Source organism: Haliotis asinina, chromosome 2 (genome assembly GCF_037392515.1).
Source record: "Haliotis asinina isolate JCU_RB_2024 chromosome 2, JCU_Hal_asi_v2, whole genome shotgun sequence".
Taxonomy (NCBI): domain Eukaryota; kingdom Metazoa; phylum Mollusca; class Gastropoda; order Lepetellida; family Haliotidae; genus Haliotis; species Haliotis asinina.
In genome coordinates this window covers 26,785,670-26,812,495 of record NC_090281.1, presented here as the reverse complement: position 1 = coordinate 26,812,495, position 26,826 = coordinate 26,785,670, and the positions used below count along the sequence as shown (strand labels likewise).

Sequence of the window (26,826 nt, the reverse complement as noted above, 5' to 3'; positions counted from 1 at the left end):
TGGAACTTGAACACAGACTGACTCAGCGGTCCACGCCGAGTGTCGGTCAATGTCACACCACACCCCGTTGTAGCGCACCACACGGCAAAGGTGAATTGATTCTGCCAGAACTGCATAGGGTTGTTGAACCAAGCGTGGACTGCCTTGACGTTAGTCACCGAAAGCTTATACTTATCGAACACATCTAAAAGCTGGGCATTGAAATACAACCCAGGAGCAACCACGATCTTCATGGTGGAGAAATCTACGTCCAGTTTAGGGTAAAACAACATTTTAAAACTCTTATATAATGAGCATATATACTCTAACATGTACATAACACTTCCAGGAATAACGAGCGGTGAGGCCGTTCAGCTGACGCACGTGATCGATAACACGTCAGGTCAACTCGAAGTCGCACTCTGCGATATCACCTACCTACCGCAATGGACTAACATCAACGCCAGCAACAATAAGCTTTTCGTCAGTGGGGCTCGCAGTCAGATAACTGACGGCTACTACAGCGTGTGCTCTCTAAACGACGAGGTCTTCAAACCCCTGGGAGCCGAACTCAAGATGAACGACTCAAACGGCACAGTGGTGTTAATCAACAACGGAAGAACCTCCTTGAGGCTCGGCCGACCATTAGCGAGGATACTCGGTATGTCTCCTGACGAGATAAAACCAACAACAACCGTCACAGGTACGAAGTTACCCGGCCTAGTACCGTACCGAGAGCTGTACATTCATCTCGGTCAGGTGAGCACAACGTACAACATTCAAGGAGGTCACCCTTCCACTATACTGAGAGCAGTGCCGGTGAAAACTGAGAAATACAACGACGGTAGAACCGAGTCGTTTTCACCACGGCAGTATAAGAGATTAACCCAGGGCAACATACCCGAGCTGATAATATCGGTGTTAGATATAAATCATAATCCTGTAAATATAGGATACCTCAGCTTAACGCTTCACGTAAAATGACCAGCGCACAAGGGCCCGGAGTGAAAAAATGCGTCAATATCGGGATCTCCGACCTCGGAGACACGCGCGGTTTCGACGCTCCCGGAGTAGATGGTAAATCGTACGCCTTACAACTGAAAAACAACATTTACGCGTTGAAGTCACCTCCGGTGGAACCCTAAGTGATATAGTAGATACCACAAGAGCAACAGTCAACACTAAGTACGCCCTTGTCAACACCGGTAATAACTGGATAATATACCCATCGTTCGGGGGTAAACTGTTCGACTTAGACGATGTTGAGAGCACTACCGTCACCCGAAACAAGCCATATATGCTCGTCTTCACCGAAGATGACAAGTGGGTGTTGTTACCCGATAACGACTGGTTTCTCAATATTAGGCTCGGCTCCCCTTACGTGTTTACTGATAACAAAGACAACCACCTAAACAAAGTCGTGAACAATGGAACCCTGCTCGTGGCTTACGTCCCAACTCAGAGACGTAGCGTAGTCGTCAGCCCACTCAACACTATGGCAGCCCACATGCTATCGAGTAAACTGGCCATACAAAACGTGACATTACAGTTGGTGTCTGAATTCGAAGGCGTGGTCAGTATACTAGAGAGTCTACCGGCAAACCCAACACTGATCATCAAAGTCTACCTAGGGGAACCATCGGGGAATGATATCGAGATCGTGAAGGGGATCAAACTCGGGTGGGTGAAACGACATCAGGATCAAGTTTGCAACGTTTACGTGCGGGTGGGTGTTGGAGCCGACACCAGTCTGCAGGGGGTCAACGTGATCGTGGAAAACAAGATATCACTAACCAAGATCTTCCTGCCTGACAACATACACTTCATGGGTATGAAGTTCACCCCTGAATTATTATCAAAAAACCAGTTGGAAATTATATCGTAATAGTATAATAGTGACCAGTCATCGTCCCAACACTACGCTTAACGACCTAGGAGATACGGAGGGATTCGATCAGCCTGGTGAGGAAGATGAATTATACATCCTGCACTTCAAAGACAACGTGTACAGACGGGTGTCGTTATCAGATTTAAAAGAGCCCAAATGGCTGATCAACTTAACATTCACCTCACCTTATATCACAATAGACGCAGATACAGGGGGATATATCTGTAAGATTAGGAATAACGGTATCTGGCCCGGGGATTTCATTTCGGAGAGGGAATTACACATGATAACTATTGGTATCGAAAAAAATAGGTTAAAGTCTGTAGCAAAAAATAAATTAACATTTAGCAATAATCCTTATAGTGTATATCTTGATAGAATATTAGTCCCTTTCACACTCATCATAGAAGTCTTCTTTTATTTAGACAATGAAAACACCTCAAGAGTACACCAAATTTTACCCGGGGTGTCAATACACTGGTTTGACAAACACCGAGACCAATATTGTCGTATTGTTATACAACAGGATACCCCCGCGGGTCCTATAAACCGCTTAATAAGCCTCAGTGGGTTTTTTTATTACAACAGGAAATTCTATTAGACTCTCACCTATTACCCTGACTGATAGTCTAGATCTTGTAGACTTCAAATTCATTAATAGACTATTAACTGAAACCCAATTAAAATATCTTTCATAATATATATTATAGGATGGGCCTGTACCCAGGCGTAGATGAAGTAGCGAAGACGCTGGAAACCGTAGATGGGTTCCGCTTGAGGCAGTTATGTGACGTGAAACGCCAACTAGAACAAGACCGTGACACGCGGAAAGCACTATATAAAAAGTACCATAGAGCTTTCAATATCTTGGACGGGGCTGACACTACCCTTATGGCAACCAGCATGGGACTAGGGGCGGCAGGCGTTGGGTTGTTAGCTACCATCGTGGCCGCACCTATAGTGCTAGGTATTGAAATAACAGCTGGGGTGGCAGGGTTGGTAGGGTTGGCGCTTAAGTTAGTATCACGCAGACTGCATCGTAAGTCATTGAAACACGACGAGATCAGGGTTCTGGCTGAAGCAAAGCTCAACACAGTGAGTGAGCGTATTTCCACGGCACTCTCTGATAGTAAGATCTCAGAAGAGGAGTTTCGTTCAATCCTCTCTGAACTCACAAAATATAACGGAATGAAACAAGATATTCGGTCCAAGTCTCGTAAGTCTGCTATCAGCGAGGACGAGAAAAAAAAGTACATAGAACAGGGGATACAAAAAGCCCAACAAGCCTTTATTATGAACACCAAAGAGATCGTAGGCGGTTCACGTTAAACTGTTTCATCGATATAAACGTGACATAGGCACAGTAATTACCGCCAACTTTTTTGTAGTAGGGGTAATAGTAGCAAGAGCTAAGGTCCCAACCAAAGCCTTATTTACTAAATAAGGCTTTGTAGAGACTTTTCTTGAAAGTGGTCCAGAACCCCCATTGTATATACTACTCCACTCTCTGCAATATTATGGATTATTTTCAACCAGTTTTTGGAACACATACGAGGGGATGTCAATAAGTTTTGAGCCTTGAGCATTTTTCATACCCAGGTGTCACAGCCTATGGTACGACATTGAACCTTGGGGTGTAGCTGATGTAATATATAAGTTTTGGTAACCTACTCTCAGAAGTTATTGAACAGCTCACATTGACAGAAAGAGACCCCCCTCATGGCAGTGAAAATGAATAAGATTGAGTATAGAGCAGTAATTAAGTTTTTAGTTCTTGAAGGAAACTCGGCGAAGAACATTGAAGAAAGGCTTTCAGCAGTTTATGGGAAGTCTTCCCCTTCATCTGCTACCATCAAACGATGGGTCAATGAATTTAAGCATGGTAGAGAGAGTCTTGAAGATGACCCCCGTCCAGGTTGTCCATGAACAAGCACTAGTCAGAAAAACATTGACAGAGTGCATAGACTTGTGCTGGAAAATCTTCGAATCACACTCCACGAGTTAAAGGAGACCACAGGCATTTCACACGGATCCATCGACACAATTCTTCGTGAACATCTCGTCATGTCTAAGGTGTGCGCAAGGTGGGTGCCAAGAATGCTTACAGATGAAATGAAGCAAACAATGGTCACCATAAGCAACTCCATGCTAACCAGATACAACAAGAATCCAGAAGATTTTCACTTTAGGCTAGTAACCTGTGATGAAACCTGAATCCACCACTATGATCCTGAGAGCAAACAAGAATACATGGAATGGAAACATGTCACTTCTCCCAGGATAAAAAAGTTCAAAGCGTCCAGATCAGTGCAGAAGGTAATGGCGACAGTCTTCTGGGATAGCAAAGGCGTCATCCACATAGATTACTTACCAAAAGGAAGAATAATGAATGGGGAATATTACGCTAACTTGTTGAGCAAATGCGACAGTCAATCAAGGAGAAGCGCCGGGGCAAGATCAGACGTGGTATTCTTCTACTGTAACATCAAGACAATGCTCCAGTACACAAGTACACCTCTCGCGTTGCAGCCGCTGCTGTCCAGGAATGCGGGTAAGAAATTTTGCTGCATCCCCCCTACTCTCCAGACCTGGCACCAAGTGATTACCATCTATTCCCAGATCTCAAGAAACACTTGCGTGGTCGTAGATTTCAGGATGATAATGAGCTTATTGCTGCTACTGAGACTTGATTTGAGGACCAAAATGGCGCCTTCTACAGAGATGGCATCAGCGCCTGGCAGAAAAGATGGAACAAGTGTCTTGACTCTAAGGGGACTATGTTGAAACATAAATGTGGTTCATACCAATATTTTGTGTTTTTCTATGCAAGGCTGAAAACTTATTGACATCCCCTCGTACATACAGAGGAGATCTGACACATTTGTCATATACCGGCACTGTATCAGGTTTCAAGTTGTAACGAACTCTTATTGCATCAAAGACTTCCAAAGATTCAACATCGTTTCATCATTTCAAATCCATTCAAACCTTTAAATGTTTCTTTTCTCATCAACTGACATTTGGAACCAAACCCATTCACGACTATCTCCATTTTCCCGTACTTACATCATACAGCAAGGGTTGCAACATAGTTATAGATCTGACAACGTCCTCCATGACAACACATGCTTTATCTACAACCTTCTCCAGGAACACAGACACGATTTGATCTATTTGGTCCATCGTAATCTTGAGTGTTAACAGAGTGGTCAACGTTGTAGACCCAAGTTCGATTCCCCACATAAGCACAATGTGTAAAGCCCATTTCTGGTGTCCCCCGCCGTGATATTGCTGCAATACTGCTAAAACGGCGTAAAACTAAACTCACTAAACCCACACGATCTTTAAGAGAGTCTTACTCCAGTCTGTACCATGTGCTGGTTTAGGATCAGTTTCAGGAAGCGTACGTAAACTGCCCTCTACCGGAAAGTGTGATAACTCTTATCGTAGTAGTAAGTGAGTTTAGTTTTACGACGCTTTTAGCAATGTTCCAGCAATACCACGGTGGGGGACACCAGAAAATGGGCTTCACACATTGTGCTTATGTGGGGAATAGAACCCGGTTTTTCGGCGTGACGAGGGAACGCTGTAACCACTAGGCTACATATGAAAGCAAATGAAAGTACACAGGTTGTGTCTCTTCTAATGAGATATAAATAGCAAAACCTTTTGATAAAATGGAAAATGTATGTTGAAACACACTGCAATAGACGTGTTTTATTAGCATTATGACATTGTAACAATAAACAGTGACGTAGTGGTGACGGTACGTACGATGCCGGAAGGTCAAGGCCATTCCACACAGAGGTCGGTTGGCCCATATGCCAACAGCATGAAGTCGTCTGGTCACTTTCAATCGACTCACGCGACGACCGAATAATGTGGAAGATGATGACGTCACCGACAGCATCCGACTGTGTATATGAATAACAAGCAACCATCATGGGGTGTTGAGACTCTGGGACGGCCCCTCCTGGGTAGATCACATGTCTGGCCTGTCACACTGACACGGTTAAACACGGACAAACAATTATGGTTTGTCTTGTGCAACCTAATCTTCTTGCAATATGCCTGTTGGAAGTACCCATTTGTGACATTCCTTTGGTCCATTCTCGGGGCACCGACGTCAATATTGGAATTTTCTCGTGAGATTTTTGTCAAGTTGTCAAGTCATTGTTTAGTCTTCACGACAAACATGTTTTATACCCTCTATACAAAAGTTGCTCGTCCATGGAACAATAATGACAATTTTGCGAAACTTCATGCAAAACACGTTCAAATGTATTTGGCTGCACTTTCACAAAAGAAACATGATGATTGTGTTCTATACAACCAATGTTCTCCAATAATTTTACTAGTTAGAACGCATATTTGGATTGCATCAACAATCACACCTTTTTACTGTCTTTTGCACGTGTCTTTACTACTACTGTCTAACTGACGCCCATATTTCCTGCTGGGTGAAAGTTATGAACAAATTCACTTGCCTAGTGTGATTCCATATGTTCTTTGTTGATGGACAGGACTGACTGACAATGTGCAGTTAGTCCACAGACATCAGGTATATTGTCCTCAGTCATGCACCTTGAAAATTTTCCATGTCAAGACATAAATAAAAAATAATTTAGGAAATCGAACAAATGATTTTTGCCCCCAACCTTGAACATTTGATGGGCATAAACATTTGGATCCTGAGTTGCATCTGGAGTAGGACAGGATGATGGCAGTTGCAGCAATCGGACTTGTTTGCCTGTCTTTACTCTCTGTGTATGGGAGGCAGACTGTTAAGAGCTACTGCTATCAAAAGAGGCGAGTCCCTGTTTCAGAGTCAGCAGTTAAAGTTTGGAATGGATCTAGACTTGACTGTGCTCAACTCTTTGCTGCTTCCAACGAAGGAAAATGTCACTCTTTCGTTTACGACAATGTTACAGGACTTTGTCTAAACGTCTCTGGTGACATGCTTGACAAAGATACAATTAGAACGACCAAAGGTGAGAAGTGGGTTTTGATACCATGTAAAGGTAAGACAAATAGTCACCCTTTCGATTGTCATGCATATGTGTTATTTAGTCACGTGGATGAGTGTTATGTTCAGATTAGGCACTAGTATATACAAAATGCAGTAGGGCTTAGACGGTTCCACTTTCCCTACCCGAGTACCAGTCCCACTAATACCCGACCCGGAAACACGCCATATCGCTGATATCGCATCTGGAAATATTTTGATTCCGTTGCATCAGGCAGCTAAGTAGGGTGGGTGGTGATGGTTGTGAGAGGAATGGGTGTGTGGGGATTTTGGTAGGTGTCGGTGGGGTGGTGATGCTAGTGAGAGGAATGAGCGTGTACTGATTTTGGTAGGTGTCGGTGTGGTGGTGATGGTAGTGATGTCGATTGAGTGATGACGGTAGCGGCAGGAGGAGAAGTAGGTGTCTGTAAGATGTGTGAGTGAGGGGGTTTAGGGGTGTGGAAGGTTTTCGGTGGGGTGAATGTGGTAGCGACGGGGTTGAGGTGGATGTCATTGGGTCGGTGGTGGTAGGTTCGTGGGTTTGAGTCAGGCGTCCGCAAGATGAAAATGATAGTGAAGAAGACAACGGCGGCGACGACGATGATGATGATGATAATTGCAGGAGGTAGAATATCTAGAAAGAGTATACCGTATCTTCAGTACCATTACGGAGCTGTTTCTTCTTTCAGAGCAGAGATCTTGTGTTCACCTAACAAGAACGACATTCCGACTTTTACCACATCAGTTTAGAAGGCTTCAATTTCGTGGTGGGATTTTACGAGAGCTCACTGTATTCCTATCCATTCAGAATTGCCGTGGGGTACAGTTTGCTTTCTTACCACGTAATGCCTACAGTTACAATGAGGAACTGTTCTCTGTCACATTACCTCAACCAGGAAACAAGTCAATCACGCTATTAAACTGTTCCATGACCATGCAACAATGCCGCAAGAATATTGTCCTCTCCAACTTGACCATGCCCGTGTGTAACAAGTTCTCTCCCTTTTGGGTTAGATGGATTCAGGACGATGTGTTCATCTTCAAGTTAGGCTATGGTGACACAATCGGGAAAGAAACTTTAGCAAAATTCAAGTTTTCAGAGACACCTCCCTTAACCTATTTTGTAATTAGGAACAATAACACTGCCTCGCTCAGGTTTTCCTCTTCTAAAAGAGTCAAGCGATTTTAGTTCGGTTATTTAGTGGCTACTGCGTTCGTTTGTCGCATGAATGTCTGGTTTTATTCCTCCAGCCTGGGTGTTGGTGGTGTAACCTAGCGGTTCAAACGTTCGCCGTAGACCCGGGTTCGAATACCCATATGGGTACAATGTGTGAAGCCAATTTCCGGTGTTTCCCGTCGTGATATTGCTGGAGTGTTGTTAAAAGCAACGTAAAAACACACCCACGTCTCAAGCCTGCATTTTCGCATCCCTCCTTGATGTTGAACAATTACTAAAAGCGGCATAAAATGCATCTGACTCACTCTGCGTAGAATAAACAAAACCAGATTGTAAGGTAGACGTAGGGTCGCCTGTCAGTGCAGTTGTATTACAAAACAATAGATGCAGAAATAAACGTGATGGTGCAATGCGCTATGTGGTTTGTCAGTAAGAGCGGAAGACATGACAGAAGGATTTCTGCACTGGACTTGCCAAGTTTCGATGTATTAGGACTTTGTACTGTTTGGGTTGAACGCCGCTCTCAGCAATATTCCAGTTATATGGTGACGGTCTGCAAAGTGTCGACTCTGGACCAGACATTCCAGTGATCAACAGTATAAGTATCGACCTCAGTGAGGTTACGATGACATATATCAACCAAGTCAGCGAGTCTGACCATCCAGTCCAGTTAGTCGCCTCTTACGACAAGCAAGGCTTACTGAAGACCAGTTCTAACACGGAGGAAAATAGAATCGACATGTACAGTTAGTGTCACTCACTGTCAAACACTTAGGTTCCCAATATATCACAATACGTATCGCAATGTGAGTACCTGAATCGCAATATATTGCAATGAAATGTGTTTCCTAATAAACAGCTCTACATACAAATATTTGCGGGGGATACTGACGTACGTGATATGTCTGCCCTCTGTCTGTCCTCTGTCTGTCTACTGTCTGTCCACTGTCTGTCCTCTGTTTGATAGTAACCTCGTTAGGATGAGAGAGCCACAATGAACTCGTTGCGCCCAGTGGCAGCAAGAGTTGTATACTCCCCAGGGAGTTGAGACTGATAATACGATGTGACGCTGAGACGGACATTCAATGATCGAGGGAAACAAATACCAGCGCCTCAAGCAAGCAATAGTTGCATGGATATGTGCGCTATATAAATATCCAATAATACTAACCTGGTGATATTTGCAGGAGTGTAACCATTAAGTGTTTCATTCAAGCTGACACCAGATATTATCTCCACTTTCACATGGCTGTCAGCTATCCATTGGTCAAAACTGGTCACGTGCCGTACATATATTTTTACAGTGGTATAAGAAAATACAAGACAAAGGCCATAATTTGCTGGGTGAAAGATAATGTCATCAGAAACATATGTTTTTAAATTCGGATACTCACCGCGCAGCTGTCACTGACATGACTGACAGATTTCTCGTTGCGTCATTTAATGATATGCATATTCTCGCCCATCCTCGATATCTCCAGGGTATAGGTTCCGATAAGTCTCTACTATACCCTGGACGCATGACCTCCACCCGTGGATGCGTCCAGGGTATAGTAGAGACTTGTCGGCACGTATACCCTGGAGATATCGAGGATGATTCTCACCACAGAGAAATTGCTTTCGATCGACCGCTTGTATTTTATTGAGATTTTGCATGTACCATGTGCAGCTCGTGAAGCCGTAATTAATAAAGAGATCTTGTGACACCAACCTCCTTGCATTTGTCGTTTCTTTGCGAAACAAGTGCTCCTCTGGACATCAGTGGTCGGATCAAGGGTACGGTTAAATTTTACATCTTGCAACCTTTATGACTGTTTGTTAGAACATACAAACATACAAATGAATGGAATCTGCGTAGCGAAACGATAACATTGTATATTCTGTTTCATAGAGATCGTCTTTGGGGTACATTTATGCATTTTTTGCTGCCGGAAAATGTCACGTGATAGTTGTATCAATGTTTTAATAAAATATTGTACAATAAACAAAAGTCTTTTTTGTTCATTATACGGCCTCTCACCACGTGGACTCACCCCTCAGCTGCGCATGCGCAGGCAACCAGGTAAGCATCCAAGCCCGTATCATCATTCCTTCTGCTGTCACCGTGCTGTGAAGATGTCCGAGTCTTCTTCTACTGTATGTATGGTTTATTCGTTCGTTAATAGAAAAACGGAACGTTTATTTAAACCAGGAGTTAACTTGTTTGTCTGTGACTTTGTACTAGCGCTGGCTTTCCCTTGGGTTACGCACGTGTTGCTTTCCCATGGCGGGAAGTTGGCGGCCCCGCGTGTTGAAATATTGCGTTTAGTACCAACTAGTTCATGTCGCGGGTAGCCACGTATTTTTCAATGTTTTGTACGTGTTTAACTTAGTCAGTTATGTGCTGCTGTATTCGCTGTCAGCTTATTCTGGCATTCCTCCCCAAGATATGCATGACAAATGCTTATGCTGTCTGGAGAAAGCGGGCCATGAGCCCGAGGTGTGCGAACTCTGTTTGGGTTTCTCCCCCGGGCCCGTAAATAGAGGGCGGCAGATTTCCTATTCTACAAGGAATTGCGGAAGGGGAGCCAACGGAGCTTCCCCCGTCTAAGACTACGAGAGCTAAGCATGATAAGGATAAAGAAAAACCCACGTCTAAAACTAGCAAACCTAAGTCTGTTCCTACACCGCAGGATCCTTCGTTTACATCTGGTTTTGATATGCCATTCATCATCCAGTTGTTTCAGCAGTACATGGATTCGGTGAAGTCCCTCGTCCACGAGTTGGTTGGAGGTCTCCGGCAGGAGTTCCTCACTCGCTCTGGGTGGGGGACGGAGAGTCTGAGGGGTGGATCGCCAGGTTCTGCTTGCCTGGAGATGTATGTTGATCCGTTGCCTTTGGCTTCGGGTCCGGACACCTCGGCTACCCCGGAGAGGGGGGGTTCATTCCCAGTCATTCTCTCGGTCTTGGCGCAGGGTCCGTTGAGGATTCCTGGGGTTCCGGTCTCTGTGTCACCCCTCCCCATGAGAAAGCGGATGACTCGGTTCCGTCCGAGCTTCCTTCTGCGTCTCGGGACCTGGGTTTGGATGGTACAAGTTTGGTGACTGGAGTGGAAGGTGCCTTGAGCTCTTACTTCACTGCTGTGGTCCGATCGTCCACAGGGTCCGGATGTGGGTCCTCTTTTCGTGAGGATTCTGCATCAACCTCAGGTTCGGAGATCAAGGCTATGGACGTTTGGGAGGATGGAGGAGCCCGAGGGAGCTGATCATCGTATCTCACAGGCTTACAGGCCGCAGTCCCAACCAGCTGTCTGGACTCGGCTGATTTCGGCCTGCCGGGCAAGGCGTTTGCTCCTGGACAACACTTGCAGATGCAGCTCCGCATTCTCCCTTCCTTGGTGAGCGATGTGATGGATCCCCTCCTTGCTGGGACACGCCTCTGCTTTGATCTACCAGAGCTTGTGTGGTGCTAGCAGCTGGGGGACGATTCTCTGTTCCTTGTACCGGTTGTGCATGATTGTGTTCACTTCGGTCACCCTCGGGGGAGGCTCGGCTTCCTCGAGTGAAGCTCCAGCTGCCAAGCAAGGGCGTTTAGTGGAACCTTTTGCCCCGTCGGGCACCCCCTGCAGCAAGTGTAAGATGTGTATCTCAAGGGGTTGAAACGCATGATAGAAGTTCCATCCTTCAAGATGGAGACACTTAGCTCAGTGATCTCCGCTGTTCAGCCCGGTTCTCTTACGACGGGGTGTGTTACCAGTTCACGGTACTCCCCTTCGGCATCTCCACGGCCCAAAAGGTGTTCACCAAACTCATGTTAGTGCCGGCTACTCTAGCCAGGTCGCAAGGAAGGCGCTGTCACCATTATCGTGACGACTGGTTGCTCAGTGCGCTATCTCAACCAGCGAGTCTAGATTCTACTCACGCAGTGATAGATATCCTAGTTTGGCTGGGGTGGATCATCAACCTCAAGAAGTCCGATCAGGTCCCACCCTGGAGTTGGTCTTTTCAGGTTCACAACACATCAGGGTCTAGTGTCTTTGTTGCCCAACCAGGTCAACAGAGTATGTCTTCCTTCCTCTCACAGCCGCATGACCCAGCCCGAACTTGGTTTCGTCTCTTGGGTCCCATGGCAGTGACCGTCTCTGTGGTATGGCAGGCGCAGTTGAGGATGCACCCCATACAGCAAGCTTTGGCGAGTCTGTGGGCTCACTCAGAGGACCTGGAGAAGTGTCTCACAGTTCCCAGGTGGTTGTCTCCTCACCTTCAGTGGTGGACCGATGTCGTGAATCTCTACACGGGGGTCCCTCTGGAGCTGCCGACACCAACTCTTACAGTTCAAACCGATGTGTCCCTCATGGGCTGGGGGACGTTCTGGGCAGTCGGTCGGTGTCTGGACGCTGGTCCGAAGCCTGAAGCCAGTCTTCACAGCAATGTCTCAGAACTGAGAGCTGTGCGGTTGGTTTTCGAGTACTTTCTGGATCATGTCAGGGGCCAGGTGGTTCGTCTTCAGTTGGACAACCATACGGCCATGACTTACATCCTGACGCAAGGCGGCACTGTGTCCCAAGCACTCCTTGAGGAGACATGGGACTTTATCCTCTGGTGCGACCGGTGCAACTGTCAGGTGATTCCAGTTTATCTCTCGGGGCTGCGGAACGTGCGAGCAGACGCTCTCTCTCACCGGATCCTGGCCCCACACGAGTGGATGCTCTATCTACGAATTTTCGGAGTCATCTCCCAGATGCACGGATCGTTCCAGGTGGATCTGTTTGCGTCTGGTGGCATGAATCAGATACCCGTGTTCGGATCTCGAATACCGGAGGTCGTTGGTGTCTGACGCCTTTGCTGGATTGGATGGGACGTTTCTGTGGGTGTTTCCGCCACTTCCCCCTGATTCCCCGGGTCCTCTCCCAGCTCTCCACCCAGCAAGCTCGACTGCTTGTGCTTCTGGCACCGCTTTGGCCTTCACATAGCTGGTTTCCGGTACTTCTCAGGTTTCTATGTTCTATTATCTTTGCGACCGGACATTCTCACTCAGAACCGCGTGCCACACCCCAATCCACGGATTCAGTGGGTGGCTTGGCCTCTGTCAGGTCTAGCCTCGAGGTGGTCCTGCTATGCGCGCTGGTGTTCAGATAGGTAGATTGCAGATCCCTTTTCTTCGAATTTAGTTCGAGTATTGGAGTTTTGCAAGCTCGTTTGGAAGGCCTGGCGGCTTCGACCATTCGTGGCTACTCCACCGCTATTTCCACCTTTCACGCCCCTGCTGATGGTGCTCTTCTGGGGCAGTGCAGCACTTTTTAGCTGGCGTGGATCGGGTTCGACCTGCTTTCAGGCAAACCAGCCCACCTTGGGATTTGTCAATCGTGCTTGATTGGCTGTCCGGTCCTACTTTCTCACGTCTATCGGCTATTTCCATTCAGCTGTTAACATGGAAGGCCGTTTATCTGGTGGCGGTAACATCTGGAAGAAGGGTTGGCGATTTACATGCCATGTGAAGACCTGGTGCTGACTGCGTTCCTTCCAAACCGTGTCAGTATTCGCCTTTCGGATTCTTACCATCCGAAAATTGATCACGCTTACTAAGTGGTAGCTCCTATCAAACTTCCTACTTTCACCCAGCCTTCTGCAACAGGGACCTCTACACTCACCCGTTAGATGTCCGTAAGACCCTCAAGGTCTATATCAAGTGAACGCAAGGGATCCGTATGGGTACCCATTTGTTCTGCTGTTATGGTGGTGGGAAGGCTAGGTTGCGGGCTAGAGGCCTATCCAGAACAGATGGTTCGGTCATCTGTGCTGCTTACCAGGCTAAGGTCAAGCCTCCCTATGAGGGGTTGACGGCTCACTCGGTCAGGGCAGTCGCCGCTTCCAAAGCTTTCGCATCGGCACTGTCCATTGAAGAGATCTGCTCTGCTGCTCTTTGGAGCAGGCCTAGCACGTTTATCAAGCATTACCAGCTTGATATGCACTCACGTGAGAGCGCGCTTTGGCTGTACTGTTCTTTCCTGTGGACAGTGTCCTGCCACCTTGGCAGTCTTGGTTGATTGACAGCTGACGCTGCTGATTACTGCGTATAAGTGCATGTCTCCACTGTTGACGTATCCCACGACTGAGATCACGTACAATTTGTTGTCAGTCTTCGGTTGGGTTCGGGCCGCCCACCTCCCCGCAATTCTGTTCACTGCATTATGCAGCAGAAAGAATGATGATACCGGCTTGGATGCTTACTTGGTTGCCTGCGCATGCGCGGGAGAGGGGTGAATCCACGTGGTGAGGGGCCGTATGATGAACAAAGAAGACTTTTGTTTATTGTGCACTATTTTATTGAAACATTGATACAACTGCTACGTGACATTTTCCGGCAGCAGAAAATGCATAATTGTTTGTTTCAGTGTTATTTGCAATGTTATTTGAACGTTGTTGACTGTAAATGTCCGGAAGTCAGACAAACAGGTTGTAATGAAAAAGTGACGTACACAATAGAGTTGATATACATCACCGCAGAAAGACTTACGCAAATATTCTCAGTTGTACACAGATTGATCGTTATGTTATTTGGATGTACTTTTAAGAATAAATAACAGTTAATTTACCGGTTACTCTATGAGATGTGACTGACGGGTGCTACGGTTAGGACAGTGCACGCTCATTATTTTGGCGAACACCTCGAGTCATGACTGCACCTTCAATCATTCACAATTTCCAACATGAATTGCTAGAAAATGTGTACTGATATATCTTTCTACCCTATTAATATATCATTAAAATTTAGGGATGAATGTTTTAGTATGTGTATATTTTTACATAGCGTCGCTTATCATCCTTATTTGTTGTGTATTGTACACACCGCATACATACACATATGTATGTATATACGCTATAAAATGTCCGTAATGTATTTTACAATACATATACACATAGTCATTAAGGTTTATTTTCCTTTGTCTTATCGCAATTATGTAGAAGGACTTTCTCAAAGAGGCTGATGTGGACATTGTCGGACACATGACCCCAGTCTAATTACACCCACCAATGTGGAATTCATTACTGTCGAGTTAGTCCTCCAGCTGTTTGACTTCAAACCAACCGGGAACACCTTGAATAGCTGGTTAACAAAACTTTTCAACTATAAAGAACCCATCTGGACAAACAGGAAACTCAATACCAAGATAAAACAACTTGACAACAAGAAAAGGACATATGTCAAGGGCAAGACCCCATCTCAGAAAATTAAATTGGCGCAATTTCTTCAAGAGCCATTTGATATGTCAGAGGACAAGACCCCCAAAAACTGCCCTAGTCCATCCCAGCCCAGACACAAATACCCCTTCACCCTATCAGGACCTCCGCTCGGATTTCAGATGCCTCTATGTCCCATAACACTCAACCCAACTACTTATATATTACCACCCCAAGGCTTTCATATGTTACCCCCTGTTCCTAACCCCTGGCTCCCCAACCCATTTCATCTGCAGTCTTTTACTTCCACTTCACAATTCACAAATGAAATACCTCCTACCTCAACACCCATCCCTTCCCATCCCGATACCAATAACAATAATGTACCCCCAGTGACAGTGTCTACTTCATCTGGTCCCACTGCAACCATTTCCTGTCCTCCCTTACCCGGTCTTGCCTCATCTAACGCTACATCCGTCTCTACTCACAAACCCAGCACCAATTCCGAATCAAATTCTCACCTATCTTCTGCACACTCTTCCAAGGAATATATAAAGTTAAAATCACAGAACAAGAAATACGTAAAGAAAGTGAGAGAACAGAAACAATTGCTTCATCAACTTCAAAAAGATGAACCCACTTCCAACGTTCACTCCAAACGCTTTACACATACTGACTTCAAGAATTGTGACAAGTTACAAATGGACATCGACAAGCTCATTTCATAAGTTGAATCGACACCCCCTTTGGAACTTTTCGGTACCAAATGTAATTTTAAATTAACTGACATTGACTGAAGGGGAATGCTTATAGTAATGAGACTGTTAAATGTGTTTTGCATCTTTTGGCTGAAAATGTAGGGTATTCACACGTAGGGCCTTTTATAAAAGCCGTTCTTAATCTAGTGGGATTTCAACCCAAGGCAATTCCATCAGCAGCTACAGTAGCTGAAATGCCGAAAAAGAGAACGCCATTAAACAGCATGTTTGTTGCACGACAACTTTCGGAGACGAAGGACACAACACGTTACAGTGACGAGACCTCCAAATTTGGGCAGAGGGTTCAAAATTATATCGTGACTGACGTTGACGACAATTCCATTGTGATACGTATGAGAGAAATGGCAGAGATAAGTAGGCCAGTTCCATTCTTCCGACGCTCAATGAAAGTCACTGATTTGGACAGTGTAAATGACGTAACGGACACTGGCAAAACGATAGTAACCAATATGAAAAATACAATGTCAGATCGTGCAGCAACAGAAAAAAATCCTTTAACTCTCTGTTGAAGGATTACCGATCGGCTCTTCCTTTGGAAATCATACCAGGGTGGCATGTCCTGTCCAAACATAAGCACGAGTCTCTGGGCAACCTGCACAATTTGTATTGTGTTCTTCACCTTTTGGTCAACCTTGCCGACCAAAGTGCGTCCACTCTTAGCCAGTACGATGCTAAGATTGCTAAAACATCCCGGTCGGAAAGTGAAGTTGTAGGTTTTATTAAGATGTGCTGCAAGGCGTTTTCACGCGGAGGGGATGAAAAAAGCGGTTGCTACGAACTTCTGACAATATTCTTAGAATCAAGGGGGGTAAACAATGAATTAACAAATTTCCGTGGCAACCGTTTTAATATCCTGTTCCACAATGCTGCAGTGGTATATTATTTACATAAGCATTTTGTATCTTTCTTTGATACTGTGAATGCTGGCTCTAATAACCTTTTGGCCTCCATCAAACAATCACTATACAGTGCTGTAAATTTAGCAGGGTGTCCAACTTTAGGCCTGATTTCAAAATTCATCACTACCCCTCTGTGGAATATTTTGGAGGGGCGTGATCATAGCGTGCTGGACACTAGTACTATCTACACAACTCTCATACATAACCTGCAAACTTCATTTCAGGGGGATGCAATTTATTCATGACAAACAAAGACAGAGACTGTGTTTCAGATAACAAAAGACAAACGGTGGACAACAATGATGACGACAATGACGACGGTGGTCCTGACGATACTTCGGTTCCAAAACAGACAGAAGACGTGGTACTGACTGAACTGGCAAAAACTGGGGACAGTAACGCCGACACTGAACACATTCTGGAATTCTTAATTCCAGATTTGACGATCCTACTGCAACGACTTCTGACACACCAACTCCCTGGCGGCGAGCACTCCAGAAACTGTTTTTGCTCAATTAAATTATTAACATCATACCAAACATCTTCCTCTATTTTTTCACAAGAGTCCCATATTATGTTTAATTTTGATAAAGTAAGCAGCTGGATCATTGCTATGTCCGACCAGGAATGGACCACCGTCCTCGGGCACGCATCAAAATTGTACAGAACTACATACGCAACTTTCATTACACGCAAGAAAGAAATTCAGCAAGCAAAACACGTAAATCTGAGACAAATACAAGAACTAGTGGAAAAGAAAACAAAAACAAACAAAACACAAACAAAAAGACAACATGCGCAACTTATACAAGAAATATCCTTTGAAGGTCTTTGGCAAAGCGTGGCCAAGGTTGACAACCGACTAAACGATGTATATTGAAAAAAAACACCAAAACACAGAAGATGAACATAATAAAAAAAACCAGACAAAAGTCCGCAATTTAGTGTTGAAGCAAGATGCACCTTCAGAACTGTTCACATTTTCTAAATCCTCTAAACCTCTAACTATCAACCAATTATCTACTAACTTGAAAAAACTCATACAACTTAACCTTGCACTTGAAACAACGGTGCCAAATGAGGGTCAATTTCTGGTGGGGCAAAAAGTAAATCATTTATTTAATGTAGAAAATGGGGAACAAATGTATTACGTGGGACTGGCACTAGGGCAAGTTACTGGCTATCCGTCATGGTTTAACATAAAATATGACAGCGACTCTACAATCTGTACCTTTGAACTTCTAGACGATTACGCAGTCGGGGACAAACAGATTATCCATCTATAGCAGAATCACAGTAAGATCAACTGAAATATTACGTAAACATCGAGTGTTTGAAGGATATATTCAAAATTCGTTTTAGCATTTTAAGAGCGCTTCAAGTTTCAAATTTGGACATTTTCCAGACATCAAGCGGGAAAATCACTCTCAAACGTTTTACAAAAAATGTATTATAATAACGTTAATGTGGTAACTATTTATACATATTTCAGTAACTAATTGTTAGCTAAACGCTCGTGATGATCTTCGTTTATATTTATCGTATATTTAATGACTGCTCCCTGCGAGACAAGGGTGGGTAACTCTGATTATGCTAACCGCGCTCATTTTAATATGCAGAGTAAGGTCAGCCTAGCAAGGAGGTGGAACGTGGCGGGTGCCGGGCGGTCCTTCGAAATCGTCAACACAGATAACGGTAAACACTTTCGAAGCTTATAACAGCAAATTGACTCTGTAATCTGCGACACTCAAAGGGTTTTCATTCTAATTAAACCACGATCTACACAAATATATCTTTTGGGTATTTTTGTCTATTTTCTCAAATTTCAACCAGAAATACCTACTGTAACCGTACTCACTTAAAGCCGTTAGAAATGTGATTATAATGACCGCCTTCGCGGTTTTATTTATGAAAATATTAGGATATGGATAGCCATATTAATCGAAAGTTAAATTCAGACAATGAAGTGATCTAATTGATTAGTTTTTAATGTATTGATGTCCTCTACCTAGTAACACTGCCTTATTCTTCTGATTAATGCTAATATCCTTAGACTGGTTTGGAAAATTGAGTTGACAGCACGACAGGATGATCTGGTTAATTTATCTGAATAGTACACGGACCACTGTCTACTGTACACCTGTTTAAGGTATGCGGACGTACAAGGTTAATGAGGAACAAATGAAGATGTCAGCGGTATCCTCACCAGTAAGAAGAGGGTTCCAGTTTGTTAACTGCAATGTGCAGATACTGTGGAAAATAAAGTTGCTTGAATGGTTCTGAACTTATTTATATATTAAAGATGTTTCCAACAAAACCATTGACGTAGAGGCATAGGGTTATCAGACCCGATCTGCCAAGGGAAAGGTTCTTCTTGATGTGCGATACCGGGAACAAAGTGATGCAAAGCCGAGCCTTGTTCCCGGTATCGAACCGAGAGTTGTTGAGATTAGCGCCCTAGGGGGTTATATGGTAACCAACCCCTGGAGAGGTCGTTCACAATAATAACACCACATACTGACCCGATAATCAACCCACGTGATATATAAGGATATAGTTAATTAGAGACTTGCACAAGTTATCCTTAATTCTCCATGTATAGTCCGAGCCATACATGCGAGAGGTATGTAATAAGTGTACATGATTTCTACTGGTAATTAGCTTTTTCGAGCGCCTTTTCACACGAGGGGACAACAGCGTTACACAGATCTGAGTTCAGATCCCCTAATACATACGTATCTCCTTCTTGATTAAGCATGTGGGCATTCATTAACTAAGGCATCAAGATCTGTTGAATGTAATGTATTGGTAGATGGAAGCCTGTAACAGATTACATATACATTTGCGTATCCGTTGCACTTAAGATTAGCACTTACCAGGTACTTAGACGTTTGTAATGGATAAGCTTTCCATTGGGAATGACTTAATAGGGCTAGACCCCCGGATTCCCTGGAAGAGATACTTGCATTACACATACACGTTACAACGTCGTAACCATGAATGTTGGTATGTTTATCAACATTATTAGGATTTGACCAATGTTCCTGGATGCATAGTACATCTACATTCATAGGAATGGTCTTAGATATTACACCAGGCGTGCTGCTAGACACACCACGTATATTCCAGGTTAGTAAACTTAGTCATGAGTAATAATGTTGCACACATCGGCAGATTTGGGATTTTGCCGTTATTCATGGTCATTTAGTACTGTTCATGTCGGTATCCACTACCGCTGTACTGGTTTTTGATTTTCGTTCATATTCCGTTGGCGATGCCAAGGTACATAATCCCTGCAACGAATGTCACATGGCCAAAAGTTGCTGTGATTTGCAACGTTGTTGTAGTCATCTGCAGACGAGTTAACCTGCACTGTGTAAGGGTTTGTGCCATCATAATACAGTTTCTCGCGCAGAAGACGTACATAGGTAGTGCGCACATGTCGTTGATGGGTGTAGTCAAAGATTAACTGCTTGACCTGGTCAAACGGTTTATCTACGTTGATATTGTATAACACAATTAGCTTTGTCTTCACTCTGGATACGCGTCCCAGTGTTGAGTACGATTTTGCAAGTCATATAATATTGTGGATCTCAGCATGTGTTTTTGTCCATTGCTGCTGCAGCTGGTGCAGTACTATGCTTTATACGTGATGGCTTCTGTGGCTGTGATTCACTGCTGTCTGTTCCACAGAAAACTAGGTCATGGGAGTGTTTCGTATAAATGTCCCACAACATATCTGTATTGTTAGATCTATTACACGCTTAGTGCTTGCTTTAGGACCTGAAACATCACATCGGGGTGAGGAACTGCATGTGTCAGGTGGAGACTGTGAGTTCTGTCTATCTGGAGATGAACCCATCTTTGTCTCATTTGCCTGGTTGCTGAGCTCCTTAAGAGCTGGAGAATGTTCAGTATGAATACATGCGTCTGTCTGTGCGTGAGACGACTTCATAAAAGCATTAGTATTTGCAGTTTTCACCTTGTTGGCTACAGCAATTTTAGTGTCTATAGTGTTTAGTCTATTGTCTATTTGGTAGTTAAGCTGCAGTAGTTGGTCCTCTAGTTCATTAACCATGTCTTTGAGTGTTTTATTCTCTTGGTTACCCAGTTTTAATTCTGCTGCCAGTTGTGTACGCCTGCCTTCTGAATCCTCTAACCTTGGTGTTAGGTCTTGCATTTGCTTGTTTTTCTCTTCTATGATTTTACTTTTACATGAGAGTTCATTATTTAGCTTCTTTTCAATATCAGCAAATCTCAGAGACATGACGTCATTATGTTGTGATAAACACTGCTTCAGTTGGAGCACATGGCTCAGCAGTAGGCTGAGTTTATCATTCTCACCTATGTGTTTGTCAATGTTGGTTCCGATGTTCTTCTCCCTGCTCTGTGTGTCTTCTTCCTGTTCCCCTTCATTGCTTGTAATGGAGAGGTATCTGATGTTAGTGTTATAGTGTCTACTTCAGGACAGCCATGTCCAAATATTTCTACTGACCAAAAACTATGTGACCAGGCTATGTGATATTTAGTTATTATTATTCAATCTGCAACCTTGATCTTTATCACTACCGCAGAGTACATTGTTTTGTCAGCTACCTTGTTCCTTTTTGTCACTTCCATTAATTACTGTATATGACATTTATGACCTTTATTGGTCATCCCCCTTGGCTGTGTCTGTCATCACATCAGTTGTAGAAGGAAGTGCTATTAGCTTCTCTATCTGTCCATTGTTGAATCTTTGCCTGTCTATTGTTGTTAAAAACTATATATATGTATGCTCACATCTATACTGTACGTGAGAGGTGAGATGTGAGTGTGGAGACCGGCATTCCGATTGTCTTTGTAGGGACGACCGTGAGCAGGATTATGCCGCTCGCAGGAAAGGTCCTGGGGTTGAGCTGGAAGTCCATTCAGGTCATTCATGTATACTTGTTTGTCATGTCTTGTGAAACCAACTAAAGAAGTCTGAACAACTAAACTATGCCTTCGTCTCACCAACGTATTCATCATTTGTCTTCGTCAAAGTATTGCATGTATGTAATTCTCCAGTCATCCTATCCATGAGCCGATCCGAAGTCGACGCACCAACTATATATGAACCCGTTGACAACAGCACGGCTGAACACCTTTGTTTGTAGAACACGTGCAGGTAATCCTCCTTCAATAACATGGAATAAATGGAACACGTCATGGGCATATTTATCCAACTGTCCGACAATAGCTCCGTCTGTCTGCCTGTATTCTTTTGATAAGATGACCATCTGGAAAGTTAACATAACTGTCCTTTCCATAGTTGTACAGACTTTCTCTAATGTGGATAATTTGCGTGGGCTTGTCATAGAAATCAAGAAGGCTGTCAAAAAACGATTATTAGCCCTTGTGCCCAAGCTTGTTTTTTAATTCCAGATATAATTCCAGGTCTTGTAAGTCACTTGGTTGAGTTGCATACTCCTCGTCGTCATCTATTGTTGACTAGTTTAGGGGTAAGCACTCCTGGCTTGGCTCTAAATTTGAGCTCATTGTTCAAAATGTGTGTGTGGTTGAGTACTGACTACCAAACCATCTTCTTGTGTATGTATTCTTGTGAATATATTGTGTAATTTACCCAAATAAGTCCACAAATATCACATTTTCTAAATTCACATTTGCAGCACCATGAATGATATACAGATCCCACCTTTCGGAAGTATTTCCGCTACATTAGCTTCAGAGTATCCGGAAATATTTTATATTTTCACAGAGCTAAAAAATACCTGCCTGCCCTGTTAGGCCATCTTGTCGCCATTCCACGCAGCCCATATGCCAACAGCACGAAGTCGTCTGTTCACTGTGAATTGGCTCACGCGACGACCCAGTGATGTAGAAGATGATGACGTCACCGACATCATCCGACTGTGTAGGTGAATTATCCGCGGATAGCGTCCCTTATGGGGTGACTCTGGAGCGTCCACTCCTGGGTCGATCACATGTCTGGCCTGCCATACCGACACAGTTAAACAGCCGAATTATGGCTTGTCTTGTGTAACCCTTGTGTCCTTGCAATATGGCTCTTGGAAGTACCCATTTGTAACATTCCCGTGGTCCATTCTCGTGGCGCCGACGTCAGTAGTGCAATTTTCTCGTGAGATTTATGTCAAGTGATTGTTCAGTCTTCATGACAAACCTGTTATATACCCTTTGTACAAAGGTTACTCGTCCATGGAACAAGAATGACAATTTTGAGAAACCCGGTTCAGAACACGTTCACATGTATTTGGTTGCATTTTGACAAAAGAAACATGATGGTTGTGATCTATACTGTCAATGTTCTTTAATAATTTTACTAGTTCGAGCACATATTTGGGATTGCAGCAACAATTACACCTGTGTGCTTTCTTTTGCTCGTGAGTTTACTACTACTGACTAACTGGCTGACTGACAATGTGCAGTTCGTCCACAGACATCAGGTATATTGCCCTCAGTCATGCAACTTGAAGATTTTCCATGTCAGGGCATAAATAAAAAATAATTTAGGAAATCGAACAAATGATTTTTGCCCCCAACCTTGAAGATTTGATGGGTATGAACATTTGCATCCTGAGTTTCATCTGGAGTAGGACAGGATGATGGCAGCTGCAGCAATCGGTCTCGTTTGCCTGTCTTTACTCTCTGTGTATGGGAGGCAGACTGTTAAGGGCTACTGCTATCAAAAGAGGCGAGTCTCTGTCTCAGAATCAGCAGTTAAAGTTTGGAATGGATCTAGACTTGACTGTGCTAAACTCTTTGCTGCTTCCAACGAAGGAAAATGCCACTCTTTCGTTTACGACAATGTTACAGGACTTTGTCTAAACGTGACTGGTGACATGCTAGACAAAGATACAATTAGAACGAACAGAGGTGAGAAGTGGGTTTTGATACCATGTAAAGGTAAGACAAATAGTCACCTGTTCGAATGTCATGCATGTGTATTATTTAGTCACGTGGATGAGTGTTATGCTCAGATTAGGCACTAATATATACAAAATGCAGTAGGGCATAGACGGTTCCAGTTTCCCTACCCGAGTACCCGTCCCACTAATACCCGACCCGGAAACACGTTATATCTCTTATTGCGTCTAGGAATATTTTGATTCCGTTGCATCAGGCAGCTAAGTGGGGTGGGTGGTGATGGTTGTGAGAGGAATGGGTGTGTAGGAATTTTGGTAGGTGCTGGTGGGGTGGTGATGGTAGTGAGACGACTGGCTGTGTAGGGATTGTGGTGGGTGTCGGTGTGGTGGTGATGGTAGTGAGAGGAATGGGTGTATAGAGATTTTGGTGGGTGTTGGTGGGGTGGTGATGGTAGTGAGAGGTGGTGATTTTGGCCTCGATTGTCAGTAAGGTGTGTGGGTGAAGGTTTTTTATGGGTTGTGGTAGGTAGTCGGTGGGGTGTATGTGGTAGCGACAGCGATGAGCTGGGTGTCATTGGGTCGGTGGTGGTAGGTTCGGGGGTCTGAGTTAGGTGTCCGCGAGAGGAAAATGATGATGATGACGACGAACACGACGACAACGACATGGATGATGATGATGATGATGATGATTGTAAGGGGTAGAATATCAACAAAGACTATACCATATCTTAAATACCATTAGATCTACAGGGCTGTTTCTTCTTTCAGATCAAAGACCATGTGGTCACCTAACAAGAAGGACAGTCGAACTTTCACCACATCAGTTTAGAAGGCTTCAATTTCGTGGTGGGATTTTACGAGAGCTCACTGTATTCCTTTCCATTCAGAATTGCCGTGGGGTACAGTTTGCTTTCTTACCACGTAATGCCTACAGTTACAATGAGGAACTGTTCTCTGTCACATTACCTCAACCAGGAAACAAGTCAATCACGCTATTAAACTGTTCCGTGACCATGCAACAATGCCGCAAGAAGATTGTCCTCTCCAACTTGACCATGCCCGTGTGTAACAAGTTCTCTCCCTTTTGGGTTAGATGGATTCAGGGCGATGTGTTCACTTTGAAGTTAGGCTATGGTGACACAATCGGGAAAGAAACTTTAGCAGATTTCAAGTTTTCAGAGACACCTCCCTTAACCTATTTTGTAATTAGGAACAATAACACTGCCTCGGTCAGGTTTTCCTCTACTAAACGAGTCAAGCGATTTTAGTTCGGTTGTTTAGTGGCTACTGCGTTCGTTTGTCGCATGAATGTCTGGTTTTATTCCTCCAGCCTGAGTGTTGGTGGTGTAACCTAGTGGTTAAAACGTTCGCCGTAGACCCGGGTTCGAATACCCACATGGGTACAATGTGTGAAGCCAATTTCCGGTGTTTCCCGTCGTGATATTGCTGGAGTATTGCTGAAAGCAACGTAAAAACACACCCACTCCTCAAGCCTGTATTTTCGCATCCCTCCTTGATGTTAAACAATTACTAAAAGCGGCATCTGACTCACTCTGCGTAGAATAAACAAAACCAAGTTGGATTGTAAGGTAGACGTAGGGTCGTCTGTCAATGCAGTTGTATTACAAAACAATAGATGCAGAAATAAATGTGATGGTGCAGTTTGTCAGTAAGAGCGGAAGACATAATAGAAGGATTTCTGCACTGGACTTGCCCAGTTTCGCTGTATTAGGACTTTGTACTGTTTGGGTTTCCCAATTCATCACAATACGTTTCGCAATGCGAGTACCTGAATCGCAATATATTGCAATACAATTTATTTGCTAATAAACAACCCTACATATAACTATTTCTGTGGGATACTGACGTACGTCATATGTCTGCCATCTGTCTGCCCACTGTCTGTCCACTGTTGTAAGAGTTGTATACTCCCCAGGGAGTTGAGATCGATAATACGATGTGACGCTGAGACGGACATCCAATGATCGAGGGAAACAAATACCAGCGCCTCGAGCAAGCAATAGTGGATATGTGCGCTATATAAATATCCAATAATACTAACCTTGTGATATTTGCAGGAGTGTAATCATTAAGTGTTTCATTCAAGATGACATCAGATATTATCTCCACTTTCATATGGCTGTCAGCTATCCATTGGTCAAAACTGGTCACGTGCCGTACATATAATTTTTCTGTGGTATAAGAAAATACAAGACAAAGGCAATAATTTGCTGGGTGAAAGATAATGTCATCAGTTGGCAGATAAATTACATATGACAGAAGACACTATATATGACAATATTGGGGTATCGTCAGGTTATAACAGATATGCACATGCATAAATTGTCACTGAAGTTTCTGTAGAAGGTTTATAAGATTGAAGGAATACGGATGAATATTGTGATTGTAGTGGGAGGAGACTGGAAATGTAAATTGGATATTATAAGAACGTCTCAGTGCTCAGTACAATACAGTGGATGAATGTGTCCACTTCGTTATATTAGGTTCTAACCTATTTCTTTTTTTGGTTGTACATTTATCAGTTGTTTATATATCTTGATTGTTGATATCTACATCTTATTGTGGATATTGTGTGCAACGATCTAACACAGACTTTAGCCCTCAATTTCAATGAATGCGACATTAGACACGAAGTTGTATGTTTCTAACAGAAACATAACTGAATTTGCATGAGGCCGAAACTATCCTGTGTATAGCGCGCACATGCTTGGGTCTTTCAAGTCGCTGGTGACGAAGCATTATTTTTTCTTAGAAAACCAAGTTGTAGACCCGATTACTGGACACGAGCGTTTTGTCATGTATCTGGGGCTGGGGAGGTTGATGACGATATTGGGATGTATCTGGAGCTGGGGAGGTTGATGCTGATATTGGCATGTATCTGGGGCTGGGGAGGTTGATGCTGATATTGGCATGTATCTGGGGCTGGGGAGGTTGATGCTGATATTGGCATGTATCTGGGGCTGGGGAGGTTGATGACGATATTGGGATGTATCTGGAGCTGGGGAGGTTGATGCTGATATTGGCATGTATCTGGGGCTGGGGAGGTTGATGA

General features: G+C 43.9%; 1 protein-coding gene and 1 pseudogene across 1 annotated transcript; both read left to right on the top strand.

The window, feature by feature from the left end:
- Positions 1-11,540: 11,540 nt before the first annotated feature.
- LOC137271685 (uncharacterized) lies at positions 11,541-12,864 on the top strand. Its single transcript, XM_067804109.1, has 2 exons — positions 11,541-11,661; positions 11,753-12,864. The coding sequence occupies exons 1-2, from the start codon at positions 11,541-11,543 to the stop codon at positions 12,862-12,864; spliced, it is 1,233 nt and encodes a 410-aa protein (XP_067660210.1).
- A 3,297-nt stretch (positions 12,865-16,161) lies between these two features.
- On the top strand, positions 16,162-18,173 carry LOC137271684 (uncharacterized; annotated as a pseudogene).
- Positions 18,174-26,826: the final 8,653 nt, after the last annotated feature.